Source organism: Rhinolophus ferrumequinum, chromosome 13 (genome assembly GCF_004115265.2).
Source record: "Rhinolophus ferrumequinum isolate MPI-CBG mRhiFer1 chromosome 13, mRhiFer1_v1.p, whole genome shotgun sequence".
Taxonomy (NCBI): Eukaryota; Metazoa; Chordata; class Mammalia; order Chiroptera; family Rhinolophidae; genus Rhinolophus; species Rhinolophus ferrumequinum.
Window position 1 is genome coordinate 8163802 of NC_046296.1, and position 17682 is coordinate 8181483.

The window sequence follows — 17682 nt, forward strand, 5'->3', positions numbered from 1 at the left end:
GCATAGTGCTATGAGCCATGGTGCCTCCACCCATCTCTGTGGCTCAAGGAAGGTCTCCAGGCTCTGCTTCCCACCCTCTTGCTATGACCTCGGATCCCAGCTTCTCTCCCGTCTCCTCATTCCTGGATCCTGCCCGATTGTCCAGAGGGACTCCCTAGTCCTCCTGTCAACTATCCATTCCAGAGTTGCTCCTGGTCGTTACTGCTCAAAGTGGCCATTGCTCCCTCTCTGTGTTCTGGATGCTGGCCCATCCAGGCTCCCCCTCGTCTTGCAGGGAGTTTTGGATAGAATCCCTTGAACCTGGCAAGTTCTATTTCAAATCTTGAAAAAAAATAACCATCATTTGATTTCTCTGTGGTATGATGGGGGAAAACGTTTTCTGGTAATTTATTTATGGTTTCCATCCCTATGGGCCACCAGTATTCCTTTTTAGGCTCAGTGAGTCATTCTCAGACTGTTCTTTCTGCATACAATTATTTTAAAGTGAAAGAGTGCATGATGGAAACTTCTTTAGGCTAACACTTCAAGCCCCTTCTCTGCCATACCTCCTTTATCTTTGACCATAACCCCAGTCTCCCTCCTGAGATTTGGTCTTGCCTTTCCACAGGCCTGTTGAGTGTTCTTCTTGGACCCTCAGACTGGCTTCAGCTTCATTGAGCTCTTCTCCCTGAATTGCCTCTTTCTTTACTATATTGCTGGTGTGAGTGGCTCCATATCACCCCATCCCCCAACTTCAACACTTCCCCAACATCACAACTGTCCTGGATTCCCTCTTGACTTTCTGGCTACTTCTCAGGCACATCAATTCCTCCCCATGGCTTTGTTTTAGTCATTGTCTTCTAACTCTCCCTGGGTAAGACTCTGCATTCCTCACTTAACAGAAACAACCAATCAGCAAATGTTATCACTTCTACCCTCTTATTTATGTTGGACCTATCTTCAAAGATCATTCTGACTGGAATATGGAGGACAGATTGGGAAGGGGGCAGAGGTATAGAGAGTGAGCAAAAGGCTATAGTTCTGTTCTGGACAGGAGATGTTGGTGGTCTGAAGTTAGGAAATGCAGAAGGGATGGAGAAAAGAATTTGCTGGCATTTTGATTTGGATTCCATTGAATCTATAGATCAAGTTGGGAAGAGCTGACTTCTTGACAGTATTGAGTCTTCCTATCCATGAACATGAAATATCTCTCCATTTATATAGATATTTGATTTCTTTCATCAGAATTTTATAGTTTTTCTTATATAGATCTTTTACCTATTAGATATATGTATATATATTTTATTATTAGATATATTCCTGAGTAATTCATTTGGGGGTGCTAATGTAAATGGTGTTGTTTTTTTAATTTAAAGTTCCAGTTTTTCATTTTTGGTATATAGGAAAGCAATTGACTTTTATATATTAACCTTGTATCCTGCAACCTTGCTATCATTGCTTATTAGTTCCAGAAATTTGGAGTCAATTTTATTTTTTTTTTACATAGACAGTCATACTATCTGCAAACAGACAGTTGTATTTGTTTCATCTCATTCTGTATACCTGTTATTTCATTTCTTACGTTTTTGCATTAGCTAGGACTTCCAGTATGATATTGGATAGGAGTGATAAGAAGAGACATCTTTGCATTGTTCCTGATCTTAGGCGGAAACCATCTAGTTTCTCACCATTAAATATATTAACTGTAGGGTTTTTGTAGATGTTCTTTATCAAGTTTTCCCCCTTTCCTACTTTACTAAGAGTTTTTATCATAAATGGGTGTTGGCTTTATTAATTATTGACTCAATTTCTTTAATAGATATGGGCCCTTTCCATATTTTTAATTGGGTTATTTGTCTTTTTATTGTTGAGTTGTAAGAGTTCTTTATATATTTGGATACAAGTACCTTATCAGATACTGATTTGCAAATATTTGCTCCCTTTTTGTGTGTTGTCTTTCACATTCTTTTTTCCCAATGTAGAAAAAATATATTTTTTTACAGCAACATTTTTTTTAATGACTTGTAAATTATCTCCCACTACATATCAAACAAGCAGCTTCCAAAATTTAACTGTTACATTTAAGGTTCAGAATATCTGTCATGCTTGCATTCTACATATGGTTATAAACCACACATATCCCTTATATTAAATTACATGAATGAAAAGTTTCATCCTGATTATGGGAACTTTTCACATCTCAGACTGTTAAAATCTGGTTCTGAATTGAATATAGCATAGCATATGCAGCAGTTCAAATATGTAAGTGAATCTACTGATACCAGTTTATTCAATCTTAGTAAATTGAAATTTATTGAGTTCTACCCTTTGTATCTTTTTTCCATATATTTAAGTGATCCTTTCCTACCTTCCTTTTAGATAAAAAAAATAATAATAATCATTTAAGGAAAATTGGACATATAAAGTACTGCAGTACTTATTTGAGCAAAATCACTCTTATTTTTAAGACTTCTAATTGCTACATATAGTGTCATTGGGATCAAGGCAAGACAGAGACCCAATTCATTTTTAAATGTGGAAACTGTTCAAAAGATAAATGGTTAACCTAATAAAAGTTTTTCAGTCTGTTTCAGATTATTAAAAAGCATTCTGAGATCTACTTTTCTTTTGTAATATTTCTGGTTATTTTGTCTATGTCCTTACACTGCCCACAAAAATTATTCAGAAAAAAAAATCATTAAAGCTATGGTACATCTAAATTAAATCCTTAATTTTTGGTATCTTTAAAGCTTGGGGGGCGGCCGAGTGGCTCAGGTGGTTGAAGCGCTGTGCTCCTAACACCGAGGTCGCTGGTTCAACTCCGAGTGGCCGGCAGCCAGTGTGAGTCGCGGTGAGCTTCCCTGAGCTGCCCTGAGCTGCTGTGAGCTGCTGTGTACTGCTGTGAGCGGCAGGCCGGTGGCTGTGAACTGCTGTGAATGGCAGGCCAGTGGCTGGTGGTCCACTGGCACAACCAAGTAGAGTGCACTACTCATAACACCAACATGGGCTGCGTACTCCACAACCAGCATGAGAACAAAGGCTCCAACCGGAGTCAGAAGAGGGTTGGGGGGAATTCAGAACCAGATTTTAACAGTCTGAGAGAGGGAGGAGGGGGGAAGGGGAAAAAGAAAAAGCTTGGGAGTGCTTGAAAGCAGTAGGTAAATATGGAATATCTTCCTAGAATGTCAACTTTACATTAAATATGTAACATTAAAACAAAAAGCAAATAAATGCATAATTTATATTCATTTTTAAAAGATGAGACTTCCTGCAAGCTTCTGCTATCATTTATATGGTTTCATCCATTCAACTTTGAAAAGCTCTGTATTAGCACACGTTACTTTTGCCATAAAATAAAAGCAACTATAATTCTTAAAATATGTATTTGAAATGTCTAAAACACAAGCCATTTTTATTCTGACAGGTCGCATAAACCTTGAACAAGCTCTTCCCCTTGGTTGATACCACCTAGCCAAAAGGCAGGTGGAGTAGATGTTATTTTAGCCTAACTGCATTGATAATATTTATAGTTCTTAACAACTTACTAAATAAAATACTATTGACCTCTGTCATCTCACCTGTGTGAAATGATTCAAATGTACAAAAAATAAAGACACAGGAAGAATTTAACCTAATAAACCTAATAGTAAAGGTAATCTAAATAGTAACAGCACAATTTTTCTTACTAATGGTTTTAAAATGCTATTAAACAAGGGATAAATTCACTTGTTTAGATATTTGGAACACAACTTTATTCTAATTCTAAACAAAAAGGAATGGGAATGATGGTAACAAACAAGATTTCACCACTGAATATTCTGATGTGACTATAGCAGTTTTATATTTGAAACTCAACGAGGAAAGAGTTGTGTTCCAAAACAGCTAAGTGTGCAGGTTCAAAAAATGAAGGTATTTTTTTTAACTGCCACATTTCACTCCAAAGCCCTTTCATCTTCTTCAGTATCCTAAAGATTAAGCACATGTTCTGCTATATAATAAAGTGACAAACACGCTGCACCACTGACATCACTGGACAGTTGCCTATAAAAGTAGACTTCTGACGCTGGGCTCCAGCTTCACTTTCTCACAGGTCATCATCCTCATTTGGGAGAGCAATTGTCTGAGCAACCTCTAGGTCATGCTCATACTGTGCTGCCAAAGCTGCGTCCATGACAAGCTGTGGTGGGGCGAGAGCAGGCATGGCAACAAACTCTACGTTAGGGTCACCAATGAGTTTTCTAGCAAGCCAGAGGAAGGGCTTTTCAAAGTTGTAGTTAGTTTTGGCATAGTACTGCAGGTTCATAGTGCTGAAGATTCTTCTTTCAGTGGAAGACAATTGATTTTGCCTTAACTTTCTTTTCTTACTATCTATCCACTTTGTTGCCACGCAACATGATGGGGGTGTTTTCACATACTCGTATCAGATCTCTATGCCAGTTAGGCACATTCTTGTAAGTAATTCTTGAAGTTACATCAAACATTATAATGGCACACTCAGCCCACCAAATTTCTCCTGACCAACTGTATTCCACACATTGAACTTAACAGGTCCTCTGTTAGTATAAAACACAAGGATTTGGACCTCAGCACCCAAGGTAGCTACATACTTCTTAAACTTACCAGTCAGATGATGTTTCACAGGTGTAGTTTTTCCAGTCCCACCATCACCAACCAATACAAGTTGGAACTGAACTTGGGGTTCTCCTAAAGCAGCCATCATGATGTTACTTCCAGATGTGTCTCTGGGCCTGTCTGACTGAGAGCTGGAAAGATGGTGGAAGCCATCTTTTCACATTCTTGATGGTGTCTTTTGAAGTACAAAAGTTTTAAATTTCGACAAAGTCTAATTTATCTTTTTATCTTCTGTTGCTTGTGCTTTTGGTGTCATATCTAAGAAACCATTGCTTAATCCAAGGTCACAAAAAGTCACTTCTATATTTTCTTGTAAGAGTTCTTACATTTAGGTTTCTGATTTATTTTGAGTAAATTTTTGTTTAGGGTGTAGGTATAAGGCCAACTTTATTCTTTCACATGGATATCCAGTTGTCTCAACACAGATTATACTTTTCGAAGTCCGTGTGTGCTGATTTTAACATCTAGGTCATCTATGGGTCTACTTCTATTAACCAGTTTTTCTCTTGACCATGGATTATATTTTCTTGTTCCTTCATTTGTGTACTTTTTTATTGGTTACTGGAATTTATGTGTTATACATCATAGAAACTCTGGATTTTTGTTGTCTTCTTGTAAAGAATGTTAAACTTTGTTCCAGCAGGTTGTTAAATTCTGCAGATCATCTTGACCTTGTGGGAGATAGGTTTTACATTTTGTTAGGGCAGGAATACTTCTGTTTTGCCCTTAGTCCTAGAACTAACCTCTTAGTCCTGAGATATGATTTTTATTCCCAAGGCGTGGACGTTAGATGTTTCAGTGGAAATTTCTAAATGTTTACCAAGCTCCTCTAACTTGACAGGACTTGAACTCCAAACTCTGTTTTTTTCCTATTGTGGGAAGAAACTGAATCTCTGTTCAACTTTTTCAGCTTCCCAGCCTTTTTCTTTTCTCAGCCACCTTGGAGTATTATCTGATTCTTTGCAATTCAGGAGTCAGCCAAGTATTTGAAGGGAATTTATATATGGATTTCTGTCGCGTCCAGCGCAACAAGGGCAGTAAGGGTGCGAGAAGGGGCGGTTTGGGTTAAGCTTTTAAGAAAGAAACAAACAGAGACTTAATGTAGTTAAATCTCTCAGAAGGCCAGGGGTCTCTCAGTCTCAGAGGACTGGAGCCCAGAATAAGGCTGACTGAAGGTTTTTATTGATAGGTATATGAATATAAGAAAGTAACACTGTTTCTTACACGGTCTGTGAGACTCATACATCATAGCAGAAAAATGTTTATTCCAATCACCCTTTGTCTCTAAACAGCCGAAGCACAAGGTCCCATGATGTCTTACCTAAGGTATGTACCTTTTCAGGGTCAAGTCTCTCATATTGTAACAGCTCTGTTGAGATAAGTGATCTTTATTGTCTTCATGATTTCTCTCACAAACAGGTGCAAGGGAAAAGCCAGAGCCGGCAACAGACTTTTCCAGGCAGGGGGAAGGGAAGGCAAGGCCCCTTTCCATAGTTCTCTAAGGCAGCTCATTAGGGGTCCCCACTCAGTTCCGCCTGGCTTAGGTTGTATCTCCTGTGAGATATCTTACTCGTCTTTGGCTGCAAACCATCTTTTGGGGACCAGACAGAGAGACATAAGGTGTAAACACAAGGATGGAACAGAGTCCCAGAAAGGCACAGTCTTACAGACTCTTCTTTCCTTAAGGAAAGACATGGGGGGACAGTTGGCTAGGCTGCTGTGTGACTACAGATTTTGGGGCTTGCCCCCTTAATGACTTCCATCTTTCTGCGATTTTCCCCTCTCAATATTCAGCATCTCTCCAGTAGTCTCAAACTCCATTCTCTAATTCCTCAGAAAAATAAGACTGTGAGTTTTTTCTTGAGTTCTGTCTGACCCATGATTTGCAGGCTGGGGAGTGTCCCAGCCGCATCAACATGGATCTATCCTGGTGTGGTTTCCTTATTTCAAGAGTTGAATCTCTTTCATTTTCTGCCAGCTTTTGATAGCTTTCTAGTGCCTTCAAACAGTTTTTCTTTTAATATTTTATTCAGGATTTATTATTATTATTAGGAGGGCTAGTCCAATATAAACTGCCATGTTTCCCCAAAAATAAGCCCCTGTTAAGATCATTAGCCAGGCGGATGCATTTAGTACGTTATGACAATGTTCCAGAAGAAGATGACATGATTGTATTTGAATAAATGCAGATTGTTGTACATGAAAAAATAAGACATCCCCTGAAAATATGCCCTAATGAATCTTTTGGAGCAAAAATTATTATAAGACATGGTCTTATTTTGGGGGAAATATAGTATAAGACCGGGTCTTATTTTCAGAGAAACATGGTACTCATCCATTACCAGAAGCCAGAAGGAGAAGACTAAGGAATTTGGACTTTCTTTTGCAGGCTGGAAGATTTTAAATCAAAGAGTACTCTGATGAGTTCATGCTTTTGGAAGATCAGTATGGGGATGGTTTGTAGGATGGGTTGGTGAGGGGAAAGCCAAGAGACAAGGGAAGCAGTTAGGAGACTCTAGCAATGGTTCAGGAGAGAGGGGACCAAGGCCTCAACTGGAGGGAAGAAGCAGTGGAAATGGAAATGAATGGTCATGTAGGAGAGATTTTTTTTAAAAAAAGATCTAGTTTCTGCAAGAGACTGTGGGGTTTTCCCATAGGAAAGGATGCTTAGGTGGCCAGTGAGGATTACCACCATTCCATCCCAGATAGTCTGGTCTTGTTAAAGTTCATTACAGAGTGTGTCTTTGTGAAGGCCTGGAGAGCTTACTCAGCTGATAGTAGTCTTGGAAAAATGACCCAACTGAATCCTCAGTCGCTCCTGGTCTGCAGGTCTCCCTGGCTCACATGAAGGCTATTGAAGGTCATCCAGGGTCTACTTTGACCTTGAGCGTGGGTCAGTTGTAGAAACAACCTGTTTGCCTCCAGCCCCAAAGTTTGGAACTAGAGTGGAATTAGACGAGCTGGGGTAGGATAGGGTGAAGGGATTACAAATATAGGATACACCGTCTGGGCCTTTTCTTCTTGATGTCGGGCAACCATTTATCCTTGACCTTCTCTACTAGCTTTGTTGCTTTTTTGTTCAACAGGTCAAATGGATGATGTACTGGATTATATTTGCACTTTTCACCACAGCAGAGACATTTACTGACATCTTTCTTTGTTGGTAAGTACTCCAAGAATTGGGACTTTTCAAGGGGAGATTTTGCCTAGTGTCAGGGGAGAAGTGGGAAAGGTCTAACAGCAGTCTCAAACTTTAATTCAGAACAGAGAAGCAGGGGCAAGGATGTTAACTGGAATATTTTTACTAAATTAGTCTATGAAGTTGTTCTTCAAGTAAATATTTATGGAATGACCTTATAAAAACAGGTTTTGTTCTTATGATATAATGATATAGTGGTGAACAAGAGAAACACAATTCCTCATTTAATGGAGTTGATAAAGAAATATTCATGTTAAAAAAAAGAAAAAGTACACAAAAGTGTGCAATAAAACTTGAGTTTCCCTTCTACACTTTTCTCTCTCATCATAACTACTGTTTATAGTTGTATATACTGTAGTTTAAAAACAAATTGTGTGTGTATACATATCAACATAAATATATCTATTTTTAATGGCCATATAGAATTTTGTGGTATAAATGGACCATAATTTATTTAATCAATCCCCTTTTTATGGGTAATGTTTTTTAATAAACCGTGAAGCTGTTACAGCAATGGAGTAAGTAAAAATCATCAGCTGGTTTTATGTATTGATACATCGTGTCTCCTTAGGTGCAAGAGGCTATGAATAATACATAGTATCGTGTTTCTGTTTAAAGGGACTGAGTTGTCTGTGCACATGTGAATGTATACTAAAAGTAGTGTGGAAAATACCAATCAGTTAACCAAGGTTATTTCTATAACTTCAGATCGTGGGGCTGGTTTCATATTTGCTATGAATGTTTTACCATGATCAAATATCATTAAAAAAAAAAATTTTCCATTTTGGAGAAAGAAGTCCTTACCCAGAAAGGATCAGTATGATCTTACCATCCAAGTTGTCCTAGGCCAAAGACCAGACCTGAACACCACTTCTCTGAATCCTGTTTTGGGTCAATGGCTCTAATGACCTTATTATGTAGTTTTCCCCACGCTTTCTTTTCCACTGGGAGAAACAGATGTCTCAGGCATTGTGGCCTCAGGCCACAGGGAAGGAATCTAGATTACCTCACTTAATATGCTTGTACCATCTGCATTGCCCTGCGCCCAGATAAACAACTGACTCAGGACAGGGCTGAGTCTCCAGGAGTGGAGAAGAAACTCTGCCGAGCCGTCCTTTGTCTCTCCCAGGCCCCAGGGCTGGCACTAGGAGTCAGATCCCATTTTATGCCGACCTACATGAGGAGGCCCCTGCCTGTCCCACGGAGACGAGGGTAATAGGCCGGGGCCAGTGAAAACTGTGTAGTAGATTTAATAGCATGGCCAGCTCATGTCCTCCAGTTTTTCCTCTTAACAGTGTCTTCAGTCTGGTGCTGGGTGGCCTCCTGTCCCTTCTCATGAACATCAGGGGGAATAGTGTGAGTCTTATGAGCATTTTCCTGGGAACATCGACATTTCAGTCTTGTTGCTTTTGGCTAAAGGGAAATCCTCTCTGATGATGAGTGTGCCCCTCCCTGGGAGCTGGCCTATGTCCTTATCCATGGCCCTGAAACTTCAGAGTTTCATACCTAATAAGTGCTCAACAACCATTTATGGAGTGGATTTGATTGTGATTTGGGGAGGTGTATTAGTTTTCTGTTACTGCTATAACAAATTGCCCCAAATTTAGCAACTTAAAACAATGGAAATTTATCATTTCACAGTTTCTGTGAGTCAGAAGTCCAGGTAGAATCAACTGAATCCTCTGCTCAGAACCTCGCAAGACCAAAGCCAGGGCATGGACCGGCCTGGCTCTGAGAGAGACCCTTCCAGGCTCATTCATGTTGTTGGCAGTTCCTTGTGGCTGTAAGACTGAGGCCCTCATTTCCTTGACACACACCACCTCTTTATCTGCAAGCCAACAGTGGCATGTCAAATCCTTATGCTTTGAATGTCTGTCTTCTACTACCAGCCAGAGGAAGATCTCTGCTTTTGCTTTTAAGGGATAATGTGATTAGATTAGGTCTACCCCAGTAATCCAATACAATCTCCCTATCTTAAAGTCAGCTGATAAATAATCTTAATCACAGCTGTAAAATCCCTTTCTCCATGTTAAGAGAACATATTTATGGGAGTAACACCAGGATGAGAAGATCATTGGACCAAAATTCTGCCGACCACAGATTGGTGTATTTGGAGCATGTGCCAGGTTTGGTTAGAATCACTCTCTCTTCCTGATCCACATAAAGGCTTCATCTAATTCCTCTTAGCTGCAGCCATCCAGGCAGTTCCTGGGTGGGAAGTGAGAGCTCCTTGTCCCTCTCCTGGCACCCTGAGCTCCATTTCTTTAGGGAAGGGGTTCCTTGGGAATGTTCCCTGCCTGCTTTAGCCCACAGCCTGGTCACGCCCTCGGCTTGCTTTCTCTTTTTCTACCAACCTGCAGTATTACAAATCATAGTCTCCTTCTGGGCCAATCCTCCTCTTCCCTCCTCCCTCCTGCGCTGGAAATGGGCACAGGACAGACCTACCAGACACACAGAAGTCTGTGTCTCTTCCAGGGACATGGACACCAGTTCAGCAGCTCTGTGCTCTCTTTATAATCAGAAAGGAAAGCTGCTGTCCTAAAATGGACCCCCTGGCATCCTAGAAGCACCTTCAGCTTTTCTTCACTTCCAGGATTGAAGAGCGCCCCTCACGTTTACATTGTCCGTCACTCCTCCCCTATCCCCATTTTCCTCTTCCCACCTCTCCCCTAGGGCAGTGACCTCTTCATAGTTAACTTTTTAAAAGCTTTCTATTTTGACGAAAAGGGCAATTGTATGTGATCCTAGAAGAGGTAGGATGGTGGCTTGCTTCACAATTTGTGTCAGTGATTTCGTTTGTTTTTTTAAAGATTATAAAATGCACATGACAAAATATAATGGAAATACACTAAAAAGTAAGTCTCTCCTCTCCCAGTCTCCCTCCCCAGAGGTACCACTGTTAAAAGTTACATGTGTTTTCTTCCAGAAATTTTCTACATACATTAATTGCATGTATTTTTGACAATTTCATCATTTGCTCAACCCCTTTGGAGTGTGAAGGGATTATATTGGAAGGGTGGGGAGACTACAGGTGCCCCAGGCAGCCCAGTCTTGTGTACACACCCTGGAAGCTGTGGAGGAAATGTGGTAGGTGCATCTGGCCTTTTCTCCTCAAACACATCCTAGAGGTCAGGACCATTCAAGGGCGTTTCCTCACAGAATAAGCAGGGTCCTTCTCCACTTCTTGGGTGAATGAAGGCTGGGAGGGTGGTAGGTTGGCTGGAAACAGACTTAGTTGGTGGTGATTTTGTTGGTAGAGCCAAGAGACCCCAAGGCCTCTGGGAAACATAGGGTCTGAATAGCTCAACCTGGAGACTTACGCTTATGATACCTGGCAAGGTCCTGGTCCTAGTGTGATGGTCCCAGAGATAGTTTGAGATAATCCCCGGGTATCCTGTTAAGTGTATATGTGTGTGGTGGGGGAAAGCAAGGTATAGGAGAGGAGTATAGAAAGTGACTGTGGGTTGATGGTTACAGGAGTCGTATATACCCACATGATTGTATTTCGTAGCCCTACTCTACTTCTGGAAGGATACTCAAGAAACTGGTGATAGTTTTGCTTTTGGGAAAGGGACTCCGGGTCTGAGATGGGAAGGAGACACTTTGCTGTATGTCTTTTGGACATTTAGAAGTTTTAAACTATATGCATGTGTCACCTATTTTTAAAATATATATCTTTTACATAGTAAACAAAAGAGGGCAGTGTAACAGATCCCCTTGGGATTATCTCTGTATCTTGTGTTGATGTCTGAACTTGCCAGATTCATTTGCTTTCCCTTAGAGCTGGAAAATACTTGTTTTGAAGACAAAATTTCCTGTCTTAATAATCACTAGGGTGTTGAAATGTGGGGGAATCATACCTCTGTTCCTTCAGCACCTTGTCTGTTCTGTCAAGATTAAACCATCTTGACATGAAAGTGTTCTCTAGTTGCTGAGGGAATATTCAGGAAGAGCCTGCCAGAGGCAGAAGACAAGGGACCAGGAGACCCCAGTGAGGAAGGAGTGCGTAAGCTGCTTATTTGGGGTCCATGTGAGAGTTAAAGGGCTCTGTAATGACTTGCTAGAAATTGCTCTTCATTTTCACTTCCCTCATCTGGGAGGAGGCTTGGAAGGAATTTATTTTTCTGATGCCTCAGACTAGCACAGGTGTCATTTTCCCTCAAAGCATCAGGTTTTAAGGTACCCGGATTTGTTTTAATCGGGTATGGTAAAACACACAGCCATGGAAATGACTGTCATGAGGGAAGAAGTTTGTTGTACTCACAGATCCCGAGGAAGAGGCACAGCATGCCAGGCAGGGCCAGACAGGCGAGCACCGAAGTCAATCGCCAGGCAGAGGTAGGAAGTGTGGGGAAGAGCCTGTATTGTGGTTTGCATGGAACAGGCAAGGCAGGTTGAGAATTGGCCAGTCTGAATAATTTCAGTGGGCTTTGGGGTGTGGGGGCTGTCCCTGGTTGTCTGGTTGTCTACCCTGGGTGTGGGGACGGAGCCAGGAATGCAGTTTCCAGGCTCTCCGCCTCATGTGGAAAGGTGCTGGCTCAGGTAGTAAATGGCCATCAACTGTGATTGGATGGCCATCAGATGTGGCTAGTTGGCCATCAGCTGTAACCAGTGAGCCATTGGCCACTAATATAACTGCCGTGGCTACGCTAGCAGAAAAATGGGGGCTAGCAAGAAGATAGTGGCTGAGTGAGCAAGCGCGGATTGCAGTTAGGACAGTGGGTTGCAGACAGTGTGGCTCCTGCTTCCTGTGTCTGCAACCCAGCAGCCAGGGAGAATATAGTGGCATGACTCCCCTACCTGTGGCTCCGTGGGTGTTCCTTTTTGGCCTCACCATATCCTGCGTTCTTGTGTGGGGAGCCGGACCAGAGACTCCGCGTGACTCCCCACACGACAATGGCGCAGCGAGCAGGGTCTCCCGCACGACACTGGGTAATTAGGGCAGGTGGGTAGTGGGCCAGAGTGTGAGTGCCCAATAAAGAAGCTAGTTGGAGCGGTGTGGGCGCCGGATTGGTTAGTTTGCATATGAAAGGAGCACCTGCAGGCAAGTTCTCTGCTATGTTTAGGGATTGGCTAACCCTGGGAGGGGCAGTTTTATCAGAGTCAGCAAGGCCCCAAGATGTCAAAGCATGGAACAGAGGAAATACAATGATATGGTTAATACACGTACACACCAGGGCAGCCAAATATGGTCACATGGGTTATTTATAGCACAAGATATCTGGCCAAGGAGGAGAGTAGGGCTGAAATTCAGATGAAGCCCTGTTTGTAATCCATGTGCTTGAAGGACTGCATCCAGTAGAAGGGGCTGGCTTTTCCTGATGCGTACCAAGTCAGCATGAGTTAGCAGAGGCCCACTGTGGCTCTTGTCTTGGTTGCTATTCTCTATTACTTGCGATTATTTGCTTAAGCTCCGTTTGCCTGGCTGGACCATCAGTTCCAGTGATGTCAGAATCTTGTTGGTGTTTCCCACTAGACCTGGAGCTCTAAGAGGGCAGGGATTAGGTTTTCTTTCCTCACCGGTGCCTCCTCAATGCTCAGCACAAGCTGCCACGTATAGGTACTGGGTAAGTGCTTGTGGGGTGAATAAGTGAATGGTATACAGGACTTCAAACTCCAGGATTGTATGTTACCTGTGCCCTGAACTCTTCTTTCTTTCGGCACCAAAAAGGTTTGCCTGCCGTTGACCGTTGACTTGAGTAGAGTATGTCGTATCCTCTTTCCTGACAAGATTCAGGTTCCTGTCCCTGCTTCTTTTGGGGCTGAGAAGACTGCCAAGAAGGGGAGGCTTCTTTTTTTTTTTTTTTTTCAAATTTTTTTTATTGGGGAACAGTGTGTTTTTCCAGGACTCATCAGCTCCACATCAAGTCGTTTTCAATCTAGTTGTGGAGGGCACAGCTCACGTGGGAATCGAACCGGCGACCTTGGTGCTATGAGCACCGTGCTCTAACCACTGAGCCAACCATCCGCCCCAGCTTTTATTTTTGGTCAGGAGATTCTTTGTCTGCTCCGGCCTGCTGTACATCCTCCAGATGGTTTTGTGCCTCCTTGGCCACTAGTGAAGAGTGAATGATTTGGCGTGCAGGCTGGGGTTGGAGCACCGGCTCCCACCTAAATGAGTTTAGCCCGGCATGAAGCTCCAGCTGTTGCCAAGCATGGGTGTAGGGTGATTGCTGGAAGGAACCTGGGTTCCTGGCTTGCTTTGGCAACAAAAGAAAACACAAACCAGCTTTCAAAAGAGGCTGGAGGTGTGTGCATGTGCATGTGTGTGCACACCTTCATGGGTAGGGAAAGGAGGAATCCGTGGGACCTGGCATCCATGTGCAGGCAGGAGACGTGTCTGTACGGGTTCTGCCCTTCACAGGCCCAGGGCAGTGTTGCCAAGAACCTAATGGCAATGTATATTTCTCATCTCTCTCCAGGTTTCCATTCTATTATGAACTAAAAATAGCATTTGTAGCCTGGCTGCTATCTCCTTACACAAAAGGCTCCAGCCTCCTATACAGGAAGTTTGTACATCCCACGCTGTCTTCAAAAGAAAAGGTAATTTATGCTGCTCTGCCTGTCACTCCAGTGAGTGAAAATTTCGAAAAGTGATAAATAGAAAGGGCAGATTATTTTATTGTAGGAGACCCTTCGCTGGCTCTTACTTGTCCCCAACAAGTTGTTCCTTCTAGTCTTTTTTTCAAGTCTATTCTTCTGACATATTTAGAAATAGTTGTGAAGTTCTCCAAAAGATATTGTCATTATTTATTGTAAAACATTTCCATAAATTGAAACAAAAGACAGAAAAGATTCACTCAGAATTCAACTTCCCAAACTGAATTTCCTTCCTTTTATCATTCTCAGCCCCTGTCCTTTTGCAGATATGATTTTTACATAGACTTAGTTTAAAAATACTTTAAAATTTTACCATAGCTAGGAAAACGGAAGCATAGAGAGAGTAAATGACTTGTACCCAGATAGCTACTAACAAAGACTAGTACATAATAAATTTCTGGTACAATGTTTGCTTTATTGTTCAATGGTAAAATGTATGCTACCAATGAAATACCTGTTATTTTGGTAATTATCAGTTGGTAAGTATTAATGAGAGTAGTCATAAAATTTGTTTGATGCTCTTTACCTTTTGTGATTGTTTTGCTTCAAAGTACTTTACAAACATCCTTAAAATGAAAATATAGATTTGTCTAGTGTCAAAGATGGAAAAAAATAAGACGGGGTAAACTGCAAGGAAGGATCAACAATAACTTAAGAATTCAAATAAAAATTACTATTTCTATCTCCCGAAAAGAAATACAATTCTAAACTACTTATGAGATAACGTCACTATTTATAAAATGATTTTTTTTAACATCTCTACTGAACCTAGTTTGCCAAATTTGCTATCAATGGAGTGTTCCATTTTTTTTAAGATTTTGTATAGTAATGAATGCAAAGTAAGCATTAAAGTAAACATTACCTCGGTCTTACTAATTTGATGACTTCTTTTTTTTATTAGTTTCAGGTGTACCAAACGATGTAATAGTTAGACATTTATACCCCTCACAAAGTGACAACTCCCCTCCCCCAATCTACTACCCCTCTGACATCAATCATATATAGCTGTTACAGTTCGACTGACTCTATTCTCTAAGCCATACTCCACATCCTGTGACTATATATATATAAATGTATAAAATTACAGTTGACATTCATTATTGTTCAGCTTCATCTTCAGGTCTTCAGGTGTACACTGCAGTGGTCAGGCACCTTCACCATCTATGAAATGGTCTCCCCAATAAGACAAGTTTCCATCGGATACCCTATAAAATCTTTACAACATTATTGATTATATTCCCCAAACTGTCTTTCGTATCCATCGATAACTTCTTTTTTAATGCATATCACTCTATATCACCTTTCTTTAAAATAAAATTTTAAGTGCACGAAAAAACTCAAAAACCAAAAATAACAACAGAAAAACTTAACGTAGATACAATATTTGTATTCTGAAATTGTAAACATGTTTGCACATAATTCATTTTTACTAATCTTCATAATGATCCATGAAACCACCATGCATGGAGTTTAGTTCTTTCTTTTGACTTATTACCTTAGAAGAAAATTCTCGAGAGTGGCATTATTGGTTCCAACTTGTATGTTTCATTAATTATATGAGTTTCCAAACTGACTATGGGATAGGATCCTTTAACATAAAATAGGAGCACTATAGGTGGCTTTATATGTGTATGTGTATTATATCTGAAAGCTGACTCCTTTGAACTTCTCGGGGAAGGCTTTGGGGAACGTATCAATTGGATGAGCAGGCTACTGTAGACATTCCTGAGAATCCCTTCAGGAACTAGGAAAGCACTTCTGTCTCAGAAAAGTAGATTTTGAGGAAAGCTGATCCCTCTCTTGACCTGGTTAACAAATCCCTATTCTTCCTACCTTCCTGTCCCCAAAGGCTGGGCTTACCCTGAAGCTGCCACTATAATTTCTATTGATGTGAAGGTGACTGACTCTTAAGAACTGCCAAGAATCACTTCCAGAGTCAGTCAGGGGTCACAATGTAAACTTCCTGTGGTGACTTCCTGGGGAAGTTTAAACAAGGAATGAACGGGGGGTGGACTGCCCCACCTGCATCCCTCAAAGCAAAGGACATGCAGTAATGTGTGGAACTTCAAAGGAGACTGAGGTCAAATGTCATTGTCTTACTGAACTCTGAAATGAACTGTTCTGATTACACAACAGCTGTTATATGTAACAAAACAATCCAAAACAAATGAAAAGAATAAGCCAGAGTTGATGCAAATTTGAACTAAACCAATATTTTACTTGGTTTAGTCCCTGAAGGAGACCTCAGTTCTCTTTCCCACTTGTCCTTTACCTTGTGGTGTGATGCTGGATGACTTCTGATTTCTGCTTTTATTTCATTATCTGCAAAACAATCTCCCTTATCAACAACAACAACACGTATCTCTGTCTGTGTCCTAATATCCATGGGAGCATGGATATGCACGTGGGGAGGTACTTGGATATAGTATTAAATAGCTATACAATAATAGAATTTTAGATCTGCAAGGGCCCAATTCCCTGGAAATAAGGAAGATGACAGTGGTTCTCACTTAATGTCAGATGTGTTACTGGAATGACCTCATAGAATCGTCACTGTGCTCCACTAGTTAGGTGCTATCACGGCCTCCTTTTTCAGAATACAGAACTGTGTACAGAGGCTACGTACTTGCCAGGTCTGACAGGCAGTTAGTGGCAGGTCTGAGGTTAGACACTCAGTTCTTGGCATTTTCTATACCATAGGTTTCTTCAGTGTCTTAGAGAGTGACTGTGTGTAGAATGGCAGGATTGTCCCCTTGGAGCCTCCCTGGAATGCAAGAGGACTTTAGGAACAATCTTAACGTAGTACTTGAACAAAACCTTCCTGGGTCAGTAAATTGCTGTTTCTTCAAAATTCCCCTTTCCACTCCCCTGTGCCTTCTGTGTCTTTCTTCTCCCCTCCTATCTATACCCACCCACCCAAGGTGCCTATGACTTCAGCTCCTGCGAGAATCAGTGACTGGGCAAGGTGACAAGCCCAGACCTCAGGAGAAGGGAGAAAGAACGGCAATCTATCTGAACCTCCCAGCTCAGTGTGCCTCGGTTTTTCCTTTGACAGGAAATTGATGATTGCCTAGTCCAAGCAAAAGACCGAAGTTATGATGCCCTAGTGCACTTCGGGAAGCGAGGCTTGAACGTGGCGGCCACAGCGGCGGTGATGGCTGCTTCCAAGGTACTGTGCCCTGGCCACCATGGCTGCCTGAGCGTCCCTCCAGCCTTTCCCGCGCATCTTTTGTCGGACCCACACAGGACAAGCTAAGGACGAATCAGTGGTT

General features: G+C 41.5%; 1 protein-coding gene and 1 pseudogene across 3 annotated transcripts in view; one reads left to right on the forward strand and one right to left on the reverse strand.

Moving 5' to 3' along the window:
• The window catches only part of REEP1 (receptor accessory protein 1), a 118713-nt gene that overhangs the window by 69797 nt on the left and 31234 nt on the right, over positions 1–17682 (forward strand). For all 3 annotated transcript variants that reach the window (XM_033125098.1, XM_033125099.1, XM_033125100.1), the window contains exons 3-5: positions 7698–7774; positions 14233–14353; positions 17466–17579. In XM_033125098.1, coding sequence (XP_032980989.1) covers positions 7698–7774; positions 14233–14353; positions 17466–17579 — 312 coding nt within the window. The remainder of the gene's footprint in view (positions 1–7697; positions 7775–14232; positions 14354–17465; positions 17580–17682) is intronic.
• On the reverse strand, positions 4064–4696 carry LOC117033126 (GTP-binding nuclear protein Ran-like; annotated as a pseudogene).